Source organism: Microcebus murinus, chromosome 14 (assembly GCF_040939455.1).
Source record: "Microcebus murinus isolate Inina chromosome 14, M.murinus_Inina_mat1.0, whole genome shotgun sequence".
NCBI classification, from domain to species: domain Eukaryota; kingdom Metazoa; phylum Chordata; class Mammalia; order Primates; family Cheirogaleidae; genus Microcebus; species Microcebus murinus.
Genome location: NC_134117.1, coordinates 43,496,510 through 43,513,239, shown reverse-complemented (window position 1 = coordinate 43,513,239; position 16,730 = coordinate 43,496,510). Strand labels below are relative to the sequence as shown.

At 33.1% G+C, this 16,730-nt stretch overlaps 1 protein-coding gene across 2 annotated transcripts in view; it reads right to left on the bottom strand.

Moving 5' to 3' along the window:
* PHYHIPL (phytanoyl-CoA 2-hydroxylase interacting protein like) overlaps positions 1-16,730 on the bottom strand; it is a 65,166-nt gene that overhangs the window by 2,897 nt on the left and 45,539 nt on the right. For both annotated transcript variants that reach the window (XM_012762824.3, XM_012762825.3), the window contains exons 2-4: positions 9,331-9,527; positions 7,269-7,443; positions 5,108-5,225 (exon numbers count right to left, since the gene is read on the bottom strand). In XM_012762824.3, the coding sequence (XP_012618278.1) occupies positions 5,108-5,225; positions 7,269-7,443; positions 9,331-9,527 (490 nt within the window). The remainder of the gene's footprint in view (positions 1-5,107; positions 5,226-7,268; positions 7,444-9,330; positions 9,528-16,730) is intronic.

Genomic DNA, 16,730 nt, shown 5'->3' with positions numbered 1-16,730 from the left:
ACCACCTAGGGAGCTTATTAAAAATGCAAATTCAAGGAAACATGAAGAAACTGTCACAGATAGGAGAATAGGGAGACATGACAAATGCAGTGTGATATCCTGGATTGGACCCTATATTTTTACTCTTACTGCTGTTCTCTTTTCCTTCTGACATTTCAAGATCCCTTTTTTTTATTACTTCCTGTTTCAGAAATTTCCTTTAGCTATTCTTTTAGTGTAGGTATATGGCGGTGACAAATTTTCTTATTAATAGTTTTCCTTCATCTAGGCATGTCTTGATTCTCCCTTATTCTTGAAGGATATTTTCATTGGATATAGGATTCTGGGTTGTCACTTCTCTTTCAGCACTTGAAAATACTGTGCCACTTTTTTTTGGCCTCAGTGGTTTTTTTCTGATGATTTTGTCATTCAAATTGTTTTCCCCTATACATAAAGGCAACTTTTCTTTCTCACCATCTTCAAGATTTTTTTTTTGTCTTCAGTTTTCAGAAGTTTATGGTGTGCCTTGGCATGGATTTCTTTGGGTTTTCCTGATTTGGATTTTTCTCATCTTCCATCTGCATGTTTATGTTGTTTGCCAAATTCAGGAACATTTCAACTATTATTTCTATGAATGCTTTTTCAGCCATCCTCTTTCTCCTTTCCTTCTTGACTTTGATGACATGAATATTATAATAGATCTGATATGGTCCCATATATCCATGAGGCCCTGCTAGATATTTTGGTCAGTTTTATCTCTGTTGCTTAATTTTGGTAATTTCTATTCTACCTTCAGGTTTACTTTTTTTCCCTTTGCTCTCTTGAATCTGCTGTGTACATCATTGAGTTTTCTTTTTTTAACTCCATTTACTGTTATTTTCAGTTCTAAAATCTTCACTTCTTTTTATCTTCTATTATTTTTCTGCTTCTATTTTAATTTGTTTCAAGTGTGTTTGTCATTGCTTGTTAAAACATTTTATGGTGGTTGCTTCAATATCTTTGTCAGATAATTCCAACGTCTATGTAATTTTGGCATTGGTGGTATCTTTGATCACCTTTTCTCATTCAGGTTAAGATTTTTCTTGTTATTGGTATGGTGAGTGAATTTCAATTGTATTCTGGACATTTTGAGTATTATGTTATTAGACTCTGGACCTTATTTAAATCTAGTATTTTAGCAGGTCTCTTCTATGTACTGTAAGTGGAGGAAGTGTAGGGAGTGGTACTTCATTGCTGTCAGATGGGGAAAAATATCCAAGTTTCCCACTTATTCTCCAATTATATGGGATTGGGGGTCAGTTATTACTGAGATGAGGTGAGAGTTTAGGCTCACACAAGGCTTCTGCTAACACACTCTAGCTGTGACAGTATCTCCCTACTCCTCCTGATGTGGCCTTCACTGACACTGTGAGGGCAAGCCTCATTGCCTCTGGGCAGTGGTAGAAAGTCTAGACTCCTCATTCAGCCTTCTCTGATGCCACCCTAGTAGGGGATGGAGAGAGGAGAAGGATGCCTCCTTATAGCTGTGAGAGGATAGAGGGCTAGGTTCTCCACTTGGTCTTGGCTGATTGATATGGGACTGCAGTGCTTTTTCCATGGTATTTGGCTGGTATAGGGTGGTTATTGTCTAAAAGTTTTCTGTATTTAAGGCCGTCCCTTTCCTTATCCATAGGGTAGAAAAAGCAGACTTTCTGGTTTACTTTTTTTTGTCAGTGCCCATTAGCATTTATGGGTAGCCAGCTTCTCTAGCACCTAGTCTAGAATTTTAAGAGGTAAAAAGAAAACCCAGGAACTCATCACTGTGCCATTCCTTGAGTTCTGAGGTTCTTAATTGGTCTACCATCTTCTTTCCATCTTACAGAATCTTTTTATATTTCTTTTATATATAACATCCAGGGTTTTTAGTTGTATTTAGTGGGAGAAACAGGGAGAAGAGTGTCTACTCCATGTTATCCCTGGTTAAAATTGCTTATCCTAGTTACATTCTCATTAACAAAACCCAAATATGTATATGATCTGTGTCCTATGTGGATCTATGAGTTGTAGATTATTTCAATTATATGAAATAATAACCGCAATGAACATATAAACAGGAGTTTAGACTAGGAAATGTGTCCTTCTATAAGTGACATAACTTCAACTTTGAGGATATACAATCTGACATCGAAAGTACATGAATCTACCAATCTCAGTGGATTCCTAAAGAGAAGACTTTCAGATATAAAAGGAGTTTTAAGGACAACTGGCCTCCCAGTGAACATGAACAAAGGGTAAGAGACAAAGTGGTACTTTCATCTGGAGTATGGGAAAGCAATGTTCACTTAGGAATTCATTTCTAGAGGAAGAGATCAAAATGACTTAATTCCTGTGGACTGACTCAAAATTTGTCAAGTTTTCATAATTTATAATGATTTGGGAAGTTTGTCAGATAATTGAAAAGTTCCTTTCTATTCAAGTTCCTTTCTATTCAAAAAGTTCCTTTCTATGAGATTCTATAAAATCTCATCTTATTCTGGATAATAAGATGAGATTTTAAATGGATTTTAACCAAGGCAATATGTCCCAACTACAGTTTACTACATAAAAGAAAACAAAGATCCACTGAAGTTAATGTCTACTATTTTTTTATATATAAAAAAAGCATATGGTTGTCTACTATTTTTTAATAAGCCTATTTAAAAAAAGCAATATTGAAAAATTGTACCCATGCCTTGGCAAGCATATTTATTTATGTGTACTATATTAAGATATAATTTACATGGATTTCACAACTATCATTATGGAAAATTCAACAAAGAAATATCCTTGTTAGTAAATACATCTTTCATACTAGAAGCCTGGAATCAAGTCATACAATATACACAATAATTTTATCCATTCTCTATGTGCTTTGTCTTTGTATTTTTTCTTCTTGCAAGCATTTCTGAAAACAGATGAGCAAATTTTAGATTACTGAAGGACCTGAAAACAAAGGTCAGTTCCCATCAAAAGGACAGGGAAAATCATAGAGAAATACTGACCTCCAGTGGCCACCTAAAATAGACATTGGTAATAACTTCAGAAAATCTAATACTAGCACCAAAGATATAATTATTCTGTTGATGTAGTTCTTACTAAACACAACAGCAATAGTGGAGATTTTTTTTGTTTTCAAATTTTATCCTTAACAAATACAAACAATTCCCAACTTACAATCGCCCCACTTACAATATTTTGACTTTATGATGGTGTGAAAGCTTCATGCATTTAGTAAAAACCATACTTCAAAATTTGGTCTTTTTAACACTTTATTATAAAATAGGCTTTGTGTTTAGGTGATTTTGCCTAACTGTAGGCTAATGGAAGTGTTCTGAGAAAGTTTAAGGCAGGCTACTAAACCTACGATGTTTGGTAGGTTAGGTGTGTGAAACTATTTTCAACCGATGATATTTTCAATTTACGATGGGCTTATTGGGTCATAACCCCATCGTAAGTCAAGGAGCATCTGTATAAAGAAACACCTTCCTTGTTGAGTATATATGGTCATTTCCAATCAGAAATTGACAAGTACAATAATTTATGTTGTATCTATCAGTTTGTACTCTCTAAATTAGGTGAATGGCATCCATCAAGAATTATATAGACTCTAGGGTAAAAACCACTTAAGAGAATGATGGACTAAACTCTGTATTTATAAAATATTCAAACAAAGGCGAGAATGTTTTTTACCATCAAAATATATAAAAGTATATGATATTACAAAGTACTTAATATGAATAATACATATCCCTAAATATACTTTTTTCTCTATGATTCCCTTTGTATCTTCCACAGTTTGGAGCCAATTTAAATCTGGAACCATGATCTTGATTTAAGAGAAATTAGAAAAGTATGACAAAAACAAACAAAAGAACTTGATAAAGCTTCCTAAATATTTTTCTATATAGTCCTGTCAACTTAAGAATCCTTTAGAATCTGAAGTGAGACAAAGGCTTTTTTTTTTTTTTTTTTTTTTTTTTGAGACAGAGTCTCACTTTGTTGTCCAGGCTAGAGTGAGTGCCGTGGCGTCAGCCTAGCTCACAGCAACCTCAAACTCCTGGGCTTGAGTGATCCTTCTGCCTCAGCCTCCCGAGTATCTGGGACTACAGGCATGCGCCACCATGCCCGGCTAATTTTTTATATATATATCAGTTGGCCAATTAATTTCTTTCTGTTTTTATAGTAGAGACGGGGTCTCGCTCTTGCTCAGGCTGGTTTTGAACTCCTGACCTTGAGCAATCCGCCCGCCTCGGCCTCCCAAGAGCTAGGATTACAGGCGTGAGCCACAGAGCCCGGCCTAGACAAAGGCTTTTAAAATGACAAATTATAGGCATTACTGTGTAGAAGTTTTAGAACCTATATAGCATTTGTCATTTCAAAAGCCTGAGTATTACTTTAAAACATGCACCTACCTATTTATCCTCTTGAAATTTTCTTCTACAAATACAAAAGTGCTGTAAATATTACAACTACCTGTGGGATAGAGTTATTTTAATGTCTTGGTAACTGCTTCTAGGGATAAAAATAGGCTATCTCAGAAATAGTAGTCATATCACTGGAATTCAAAAGTAAATAAAGACTAATGTCCTCATTAATAATGGCTAAAGGATTTCCACTTAGAAGCCTACAAATCCCATGATTCACCACAATATTTCATGAAAAAGTCACCAGTTTATTCTCTCATTTTCAATGTCTTGTAGTGACTCACAAAAAGAGGAGCAAATTTAGTAGTCAGTATGATGCAGAGGGCATCAGGGAGTTATTGGGAATTAGAGGAGGAGTATATACATGAAATGCTCATCAATCTAAACACCACAGGTTTAAGATTTTCCAGTGAAATAGATAGGAATTGGCATTACAAATGATTATGGAAGGGAATCTGAGTGGGAAAAATCCCATGATCTGACTTTTTCTACTTAATTTTTCTGGAAAATAAAAATCAGTATAATTATTTTGAAAAGAAAACTAGAATTGCTATTTGACAGAACTAGAGTCTACGGAAACCTAAACCTAAAATTTGAAACCATGTTTAGTATGAATGAATGAATGAATGAATGAATGAATGAATGAATAAATAAATAAATATCACTATATATTTTTTGATTCTTACCGAACATAGTCAAAATATTCTTTGTGCTGGTTACGATAAAAAACAGAAAATTTAAGCATACGTCCTGCAATCACTTCAGCCTTCTCCAACAGTTGTGTTAGATGAACTTTTGAATAGTCTGAATAAACAAAAAAAGACTTATTAAAAATATAGCACCAAAGTATCAACTACATATTTAATAAATTAGAGATTATTAAAATTCACCTTTAGGGAATTCAATTTAGTGAACAGGAAATTGCATTTAAAAAAATATTCATTGTCTTTGTGTGACACATTTTTCTTTCTACAAAAAATATTTTTGTTGTGATTTATGGTTGTTTCTTAGAATATCCTTGCATTTTTACTTTTTGAAATTGAAATTAGAGATATTGAAACAAAAAACAAAAATACGTTAAATAACTTTCATAACCCAAGTTATGTCCATTAGCACTATGCTAGCTTTTCTTCAATTATTTGATACAAATGAATAAATGCTTATAATCTGCAATCATTAGCAAAGTTGGACAGTAGAAATAATGAGTACACAAGACTTGAGCACACAAGACTCTTGAAAATCTGTCAAACTAATCTGATTTTTTTTTTACCAACTTTTTGTTTTGAAAGTTGTTTGAGAATCGTTGTCTAACTCCTGAACCAGAAACTAAGGAAAATTTTTGTTCTATAAAGATTAATAAGACTTTTCAAACACAAGCAACCTAGTTAAACTGCTCATGGTAGCATAGTTTTTTATTTACTGCTTCATTGGCTCAACATACATTTATTTAAATTAGAACATATGATGTACAAAGCACCATGCAAAATTAGACAATCAGATTAAAAGATAAAAAAATATTTTTCCCTTCAAAGAACTGAAAGTCTAAGGGGAGAGATGACAGATGATAATGACTTATTGTAAGTATAATATAAACGCTTTAAGCTCAGGGTAAACACAGGGTTTTATCCCTGTCATAGACTAGAATAGAAGTAGATTAGCCTTTGGCACTCTATTTTATTTCCAGTAACTTGCAAAGTGACTAGCTCACAGTATGGACTCTCAACAAATGTTCAGTGAATTAGATGTTCATATTAGAATGCAACTTATACAAAATGGCTTTATTAAAATTTAGAGTCAAAGTTGTTGATGAAGCTTAGGTGAAATAGTCTCCAAATTAGTCTGATGAACACAAATAACAGCTTTAAACAGCTTAACTTCCTCTTAGATTCAGCTTCTCCTATGATTTTTTAATCAGAAAGTCATCTAGGCACAAAAAGAGTAAGTAAACAAAGTCCCATACTAAGAGACAAAAGGAGAGGATCATAGAAGTACTCAGGTAAAGAAAAGTCATCTAGGCACAAAAAGAGTAAGTAAACAAAGTCCCATACTAAGAGACAAAAGGAGAGGATGCTAGAAGTACTCAGGTAAAGATATCGTTGTAGTCCTTCAACACCTAAGTGCTCAATAAATGTCTGTTTCTTGAATGAATGAGTCAACACTAGATAAATGAATGAGACAAATGGTAACATTCCCAATCTGATGGAATATTAAGATACAGTTCAAGATTAAAGGGGACAGGATGTCCACATCAGCTCTCCCAATGCCAAATGACTTGAGGTACTTTTTAATGAAGCAAAGACACACACACACACACACACACACAAACTACTAGTTTAAAGAGTTTTTCTTAAGATCTTCCAGCATTAAGGTGAAAAATCTAGTAACATTTTTGCCACAGACAATGATTGAGATCTGCCTCCATTGCCCTAAATTAAAGAAAGAAGTTCCTTGCTTTTTTCTTTCAGTATCTGTGAAAATAAAAACATGAAAAAAATAAAAATGATAAAGACGAATAATCTCTCCCTCTCAAAATGAAGCTAAAAAATATGCTGAGTATATTTTCAATGGCATCAATTTTTATTTGTAAAGCTTTCACTCTAAAAAAATCAAACTATGGATACAGCAAAGTGATTTGACGCCATTACCCAGATTCTGCTGAGAACCTTAGCTCCCTCAAATCAATACAAAATGGTTTATTCTGTTACCCAAAGCTACTGACAATGCATAAATAACCAATGTAATACATATCACCTTATAATTACAAAAAAGAAATATTTTTTCTGTCATTAACTTTCCAGGAACAATTAAATAAAGGTTTCTTTTGATATGTGTACCTACTCCTCTTACCTGCTGTGCAGAATTCTATAATTTCACTCCATTCGGACACAACATAATCACCATCAACTTGTTTTGAGGCTGTCTGCACTGCTACTGTATATTCAGTTCTTGGGCTCAAAAACCAGTGTCCACGGACAGTCATAGGCAAAGGGACAGCTTTTGCCACCAATTTTGTTGGTACATCCTAAGAAACAAAGAAGGGAGGGAGGGAGGAAGGAAGGAAGGAAGCTAATTTAGTAGTATAACTTTACTTAATTGTAAACAATGGAGAGGAACGTGTTAAATTCCTGGCTGACAAGAGAATTTTCCTATTTAAAGATACATGTTATAATAATTTTTATATTTAAATTTCTTATTCTTCATATGCAAAAACTAAGGCCCAACTCAACTTGATCAAGAGACATGCTCAAGGTCATACAGTTAGTTAATAACATAAATGTACTTAGATTCCAGTTTTTTTGATTTTTAGTATAGTGTTCTTCTCTGTACACTATATGCTTCTCAAAATGCAACATTCTTTTACTAAACAATGAAACAAAAAAAAGATAAAATAGATTTAATATTAAAAATATATTTAACTTGTACTACCCAATGATTTTAATAGAGCTGCCCATTACTAGATATTTTATATACAAAATAAAAGGAACATTTTTAAAATAAATGAGTCTATTTTACATATAAATGAGGTAATATTGGTTTTATTTTTATTCAACCATAGAGTCTATGTGTCACACAAAAGTTTAGGTATTTCTAAACAATGATTAATAAGGTAATTAAATCTGTTAGTTGAATATTCACTGTATTTTCAAGGATATAGTATTCTAAGTGTAGAGGTCAATTCTTGAAAAGGGGTCAAATCTCGAACTATTCATCATTTAATGCTAAATATTTCAAAGGCGCATGAAGAAGGCAAATGTTAGCAGAGAATATCCATCACCAGAAAGCATAATCAGAATTGGAACTCGGGAAAAACACTGACTGATCAATCTTGTTCTCACTTTCACACTTATCTATAATATGTCTGATCCATACTTATCTTTAGTATGTATAATTGCACATCTAATAAAAGGCAAAATTTCCAGACAAGACAGTTCTTCCAAAATATTTCCCAAGTTAAAACTTAGTGTCAATATTAAAAAATACACCAGATTGTCATCATCAGTCAAAATAATGAAACATAAGAAAGAATACCTAAATCAGATAACTGTTATCCTCTCTATAGTTATTTCTGGAAGGAGATATATATCAGAAAGATGTATGCAGATAGATATGTGACTAAATATCAGAGAAATATTATATATCTAAAACCTCTAGAGGTTAACAATTTTTATTCTCAAAACAAAAAAGCAAAAGACAAAAAAATTCAAAACAAAAATGAAAAGCAAAAGAAAGATGACTATGTAAAGCAATTTTCAGCCCTAAAGTGTTTTAACAAATACCTTAAAGTTTATAAACTACAGTAGATTCCTTTTTTTGCAGTTGTTACGTGGCGGGACAGGGGGAACAACTGTGTGTTTCAATGGAAAACTATGCCTTGCTTATAGCACACTCCTCTCACTATCTGCTTCTGCTATGGAAGCTATTTTACAACTCTATAATTTGTAGAAATTGATAAAAATTCAGTTATTTTTGTCTAAATATATGAAATGAATTCTATTTAGTGGAGAACAATCCTCCTCTTCCCCCTACCCCTACCCCTTCCAAACCAGTTTTGATTCCACTTGTACTTCCATTTTAATGTACTGGATCTATAAATGAGTCTTTTCTATGGATTAGTCTTTGATCTGGTTGTAATACCTCCTCAGTTTGCTCATTAATGAGTTAAATAAAATCTTTAACACATGTTGGTTTGTATGTCTATATGATTTTACTTCTAACCAATAAGCATGGCATTTCATTTTCTAACAAAATTTATTAGAAGGATGGGGTTTTTAAATCACATATAATTTTTATTTTTCCCAATGTCCAATATATCATATAAGTCACTAATAGAACACTGTTCTTTCTTTCAAACTGTCCTCATACTTAGAAAGTTTTTAAAATGCAAATTAATGTATTTGTTAGATTTTACCTTGTGTTTAAATTTATTGGAGTTCTTATTCTCTTTCTTGTTGAGGTCAATGAAATAGTGTGTAATACGGTCCTTTGATTTTGAATCCATTTCCCATGAAATCTTGAATGAGTCACATGTAATATTGCTTATTTTGATGTTATGTGGTACAGGAAGTTCTTCCATCTCTGCTATGCCACTGTCTTGTGACTTGTTTCCTACAAGAAAACAATGCGCAGGAAGTTAGATTCTAATTAATGAATTTTTCCAGTTTTTAAGGTGATTAGCTATGTACTTATTTCTAAACTCACTTCATTAGTAAATTTGAGATTTCATTTTATTCAATAAGTAATTTGAGTGTTAATGATAATAAAGGATTTACAAGGTCATATTACCAATAAAAAGCAGAGATGACTTGATCTTTCCCATTTCTACATTTTCAATTTATTTTCCCAATTTCTGCCTTCACAGAGTGAAAAAAACAACAACACTGATGCTCTATCTTTCTAATCTATGACAGATTAATCTCACATGATTAAGTTCCCTCTGGAAAGCCCTAAGAGACCAATTTTCTCCTACATAACCAATCAATTCTGCTCTAAAGTATTATCAGGTGTTTTAAGCCAGACAACTTCATAGAGATGTTGATCATGAAAGGATCCAGTCAAATAAAGGAAACCTTTCTTTAAAAGTCTATGGAGGTAGCAGTCATAGTCTATAAAAATTATTCCTCCTCTTTCATTCTGGAAACATTACATACAGAAACAGCATGTAATGGTTATACTAAAATACAAATAAAATTGAGTATCATTCACTAACAAGTTACTATGACTAGGATTACTCTAGAAAACTTTTACTTGTGGTATCTTGATAAATTTAATTTTGAGTGCTGAGACAACAGATAAAGCTAAAAGAAAAAAGGCAACTGCCATGTTGGTTGATATTAAAATCCTAAAGAATTGATCTAACACCTGGATACTTTAGACTTTAAAGACTATGTTTCTATTTCCACTTACAGAAAATGCCAACAATTTGGCTAGCAGTATAGAGCAAGATATGGTGGATGACAGGACAAAAAGAGAAAATATAAACTTGCCAGGTTTGTTTTATAGACATATTAGAATTAAATTTTACTCTACTTCTTTCTATATTCCCTTTTCCCAAGCCAACATAACGTTCAATGCCCCCAAAAGAGAAAAAAGTAAATAAAATTGCTATTAATAAGATAAAAAATGGTAGGCCATAAATCAGCTACAAAACTTTTTCCTTAACAGAATAAAACAGCAAATCTTGATTGACAAAAAAATTAAACGTAACAATGAATGTCACCTTGTTGCAATACCATCCATTTCCAGATTAGATTGTTATCCCTTCTCCTGCACTTCCACACCAATCATCGATAATGAAATGTTTAAAAATTTCCAACTTTACTAAACCTTTAAGCCATGTTGTTAATCTCAAGCTGTGTTGTGGCCAGAGAAACCTGATGATAGTAAAATCTAATTTCAAAATAACCTAAGTTCTTTGCTTTTATTTCTTGAACAATATTTTTTTAAATCCTTCTTTCTTCTCCTATGTGGACAAACTGGGTTTCTTCAGAAGGCCTCTCCACAAAATTTCCAGAAAAATTACTTCACCACCTCACTTTCCTCTCCATCTGGTCTCACAGAATCCCCCAATTGCTTCTGGCCTACACTTTTCAGAAGTCAAGGGCAGGGAAGAAACCAAGTGAAATCCTTTTAATGGCCCAGGGAAAGGTAAAGGCAACAAACACTCAAACATTAGTAATTAGTAATTTTTGTCCTATTTTGAAAAGCTTACATTTCAACCTATTATTATGATTGCAGTTATCATTAAAACATCAGTAATATTAATGAAAACTTTCTAGATTCTAATGATTTCTGTAGAATTCATCTATATTATAGCTAGGTCTATATAATTTCACAACTGAATGAAAAAATAATTAAAATTGTTACTTAGGATCATGTAGAGAAAAATAAAGCTATTTTGCATTTGAACCAATTTAATGAAAACAACTTAAATATATTAACACTAAGATACTACATTTTGCCATTTAAACTTCCACTATCATTATCTTATTCAACCTTAAAGTCACAAATATGACTAAGTATTATATTCATAGAATATAATACTTTGTTTTATACATTTTTCTTCTAATTGTTAACATTTGAGAAAAAAATTGTTACCTTTATTAAAATGTAAAAACTGTTGTTCAAATCAAATTTTCTCTATTGGTAATAATATAAAGCTTAAATTTATAAAGAGTTTGTTATATCAAGAATCTTCATTTTCAAGCTATTTATTACGGTCCCAGTTCTTAACAAAACTATTGGATTATGCAACTTTCCTACTTGGGTAGGGCAAGTAAAAAACTTAAACAAATGCTATGAGTTTACATGTCACTTCCTCATACTCCATGAATCAATTTTTAACTGAGATTTTGAAGTGACAGAAGACAATGATTTTGTTCATAAAAACTGATGAAACAAACAACAGTGATCCATAATCATCAATAATTAGCCAGTACTATCTTAGTTCTGTCAATCAAGTTTACTTCCAAATGTAGCTTTCTTTTCTTAGTTTTTGGGTAATTCTAATTACATTTCTCTATTTTACATGCCAAATGATTCTAACATCTGTGGCTACTCTGATGATTGGTAAAACTGAATGCAGAGCAAATAAATGGTTTCATACATGTTTGTCTATCCAAAACATGAAAGTTACTTTTGAGAACGAACATTTCAAAAGCAGGTGCTATCAACAGTGATTATTGAAATGCAAGCTGAAAACACTGCCAAATTATATATAGGGCTCTTCTCTCACTGAACTCATTACATTACAAAATGATCAAATTAAAAAAAAAACTTTATTGTGATATAATTCACATATCATGCAATTCACTCATTTAAAGTATACAGTATATTTAAAGTATATATTGAATGGCTTTTAATAGATTCAGACTTGTGCATCCACTCCTACGATCGATTATAGAACATTTTCTTTACCCCAAAATGAAACCCCACACACCCAGGCCATCACCCACCCCACATACACACACATCCATCCCACACACATTCCCTCCCTTCAGAGCTAAATGACCACAAATCTATTTTCTATCTCCATAAATTTGCTTATTCTGTACATTTCATATGAATGATATCATACAACATGTGGTCCTTCATGACTGACTTCTTTCACTTAGCATTATGTTTTTAACTTTCACCCATGTTGCATTACTACTTCACTTCTTTTTATTGCTGAATAATATTCCATTGTATGGCTATACCACCTTTTGTTTACCTATTCATCAGCTGATAGACATTTGGGTTGTTTTCACTTTGGCGCAATTATAAACAATGCTACTGTGAATATTTGTGAATAATTTCTGTGTGAACATACATTCTCATTTCTCATTAGTATATACCTAAGAGTAGAATTGCTGGATCACATGGTAACTCTATGTTTAACTTACTGAGGAAATGCCAGAATGTCTTCCAAAGGAGCTGCCCCATTTGACATTCCCACCAGCAATGTATGAGGGTTACAATTTCTCCACATCCTTACCAACATTTAATATTATCTATCTTTTTTATTATAGTAATCTTAGTGGGTGTGTAGTGGTATCTCATTGTGGTTTTAATTTACATTTTCCTGATAGCTAATGATGTTGGGCATCTTTTCATGTGCTTACTGGCCATTTGCATATCTTCTTTAAAGAAATGGTTATTCAGATCCTTTGCCCATTTTTAAAAATTGAATTATCCTTTTACTGCTGAGTTGTAATGATTCTTTTATATTCTAGATACAAGTCCTTTATCAGATATATAATTTGAAAAAATGTTCTCTCATTCTGAGGTTTGTCTTTTTAGTTTTTTGAAGCACAAAAGATAATTTTGATGAAGTCCAACTTACATATTTTTCTTCTGTTGCCCATACATTTGTGTCATATTTAAGAAAACATTGCCTAATACAACATCATGAAGATTTACAACTGTTATTTTCTTCTAAGAGCTTTACAGTTTTAATTCTTGCATTTAGGTTTTTATCCATTCTGAGTTGGCTGTATATGGTATGATCAATTCTGAGTTAGTTTTTGTAAATGGTTTGAAGTGAGGTCTGGCTTTATTCTTTTTCATGTGGACATGTAGTTGTCTCAGCATCATTTGTTGAAAATATTATTCTTTCCTTATATAATTGCCTTGAAACTCTTGACACAAAAGTCAATTGGCCATTAAGTTTATTTCTATACTCTCAATTCTATTCCATTGATCTCTATCCCTAATTCCAGAACCACATTATCTTCATTACTATAGCATTGTAATAAGTTTTGAAATTAAGAAGTGTGAGTACTTCAACTGTATTCTTTTTTTCAATACTGTTTTTGCTATTCTGGGTCCCCTGAATTTCCATATGAATTTTAGGATCAACTTGTCCATTTCAGAAAAGAAGTTAGATGAAATTTTGATATGGTTTTAGCTGAACCTATAAATCAGTTTGGAGTATTATCATCTTTTAAAAAATTCTTTAAATTTTTAAAATTCAGGATATTACAGGGGTACAAACGCATCCACTTCACCCATACAGTGAGCTCCATTTCCATTAGTTATGGGTTTATCCCCCCACCCCCACCACCTGATCAGCACCCAGTGAGTATTACTATCATCTTAATGATATTGTCTTGCAATCAATAAACAGAGATGTCTTGCCATTCAATTACATTTTCTTTAGTTTCTTAACAACATGATCAGATCTTAAATGCAATAAATAACCCAGAGTGTTTAAAAGAGAAAGTAAATTTACATTATCAATGAAAAGATGACTGAAGATTCATTCTCTTTTTTTTTTTTTTTTTTTTTCAGACAGTCTCGCTTCGTTGCCCTGGCTAGAGTGAGTGCTATGGCGTCAGCCTAGCTCACAGCAACCTCAAACTCCTGGGCTCAAGCAATCCTGCTGCCTCAGCCTCCCGAGTAGCTGGGACTACAGGCATGCACCACCATGCCCGGCTAATTTTTTGTGTATATATATATTAGTTGGCCAATTAATTTCTTTCTATTTATAGTAGAGATGGGGTCTCGCTCTTGCTCAGGCTGGTCTCGAACTCCTGACCTCGAGCAATCCGCCCACCTCGGCCTCCCAGAGTGCTAGGATTACAGGCGTGAGCCACCGAGCCCGGCCCCCATTCTCTTTTAAAAGTCTTTCTATTATGGAAGTTTACAAGCATATACTAAGTAGAGAAAATAATATAATGAATCCCCACGTATCTAACACTCAACTTCCAAAATTATCAACATTTTTCCATTTCCATTTCATTTCTTTACCATCTGGCTTTGAATTCGTTCACCTTTTTACCTTCCTTTTAGACAAGATTTTATTTTGATATAATTTCAGACTTACAAAAAAGTTGTAAGAATAGTTCTAAGAGCTCCCATATGCTTTCTCCTTAAATTCTCCAATTATCATTTTACCAACTTTGCTTTATCTTCTCCCTCCCCCTACACCTCCATATCTTTCTCTCTACAGACACACATACACATTTTCTTGAGTATACATTTAAGAATAAATTGCCCACAATTGTGGCCTTTTAGTCCTTAATACTTCAATGTGTATTTTATGCAGGAAAAGAGACACTCTCTTATACAACCAGAATACAACGATCAAACTCAGAAAGTTTCTATTATCCTTTTATCTCACATTTCACTATTTGTTACAAAAAAAATTCTGTATAGCAACAAAAAAACAAATCCAAAAAACCCTATTGTCACAGATTTCAGTTTAGCTGCCTTGTCTCTTTTAATCTGGAACAGTTCTTTAGTCTGTTTGTCTTCCATTTCATTGACAGTAATTTTATAGAATGTTCCTTCACTTGGGTTTGTCTGATGTTTCTTTATCACTGAGATTATTCTTTTTTGACACAAATGGCATATACATAATGTTGTGTATGTGATACTGACATTCATCATTTGGTTAGTGGCTGCAAGGCTTCTCTATTATATTTTTCCCTTTGTAATTAATAAACATTTTGTGGGGAGATATTTTGAGACTATGTAAATATCCAGTTTTTCATCAAACTGTACCCCACTAATTATAGTATCTACTAATGATTCTTCCCTGAATCAATTAGTACTATATATTTGCCAAAATCATGTTTTTCAATCATTCCATCTACATTTATTCCTTGTGTTCTCCTATAAGGATCATTTATTAATATTTATATTAATAACACTAAAGGTTCATGTATTCCTATTTTACTCAGTGGGTTATAATCTGTATTATGGTTGGTTTGAATGTTTGTGTCCCCTCCAAAATGCACATTGCAACTTAATTATTAATGCAATAGTATTAATAGGTGGAACCTTAGGAGGTAATTAGGTCATGAGGGCTCCTCCTTTGTGAATGGGATTAAGGCCTTCATAAAAGAGGCTTTGCATGGAGTTCAGTCCTTTAGCCCTTCCACCTTCTGCCATGTGGACACAGTGTTCACCCCCTCTGGAGGATGCAGCAACAAGGTACCATCTTGAAGCAGAAAGATATTTCTGCTTCAAGATGGTACCTTGTTGTGTCTTACCTAAAAACAATACAAGCCATATATGACAAACCCACAGCCAACATCATACTGAATGGGGAAAAATTGAAAGCATTCCCACTTAGAACTGGAACAAGGCAAGGTTGCCCACTATCTCCACTTCTATTCAACATAGTGCTGGAAGTCCTGGCTATAGCAATCAGATAAGAGACAGGAGAATTAAGGGCATCCAAATGGGGGCAGAAGAAATCAAACTCTCACTTTTTGCTGATGATATGATATTATACATAGAAAACCCCAAGAATTCAACCAGGAGACTCCTTGAATTGATAAACGAATTCAGTAAAATCTCAGGATACAAAATCAATACACAAATCAGAGGCATTCATATATCCCAATAACAGTCAAACTAAGAACCAAATCAAAGACTCAATTTGCTTCACAATAGCAACAAAGATAATAAGGTACCTAGGAATATATTTAACCAAGGATGTAAAAGACCTCTACAGGGAGAACTGTTAAACACTGAGGAAGGAAACAGGTGGAAACAGAGATCATAAACAGGTAGAAAACCATACCACACTCATGGGTAGGTAGAATCAACATTGTTAAAATGTCTATGCTACCCAAAGTGATCTTGAGAGTCAATGCAATCCATATTAAACTACCATCATCATTTTTCAGATGTAGAAAAAATAATTTTACGCTTCACAGGGAACCGGAGAAGACTCCGTATAGCAAAAGCAATCCTAGGCAATAAAAACAAAATGGGAGGTATCAATTTACCCGACTTCAAACTATACTACAAGGCTATATAGTACTGGCACAAGAACAGGGACACTGACCAGTGGAACAGAACAGAGAACCCAGATATAAA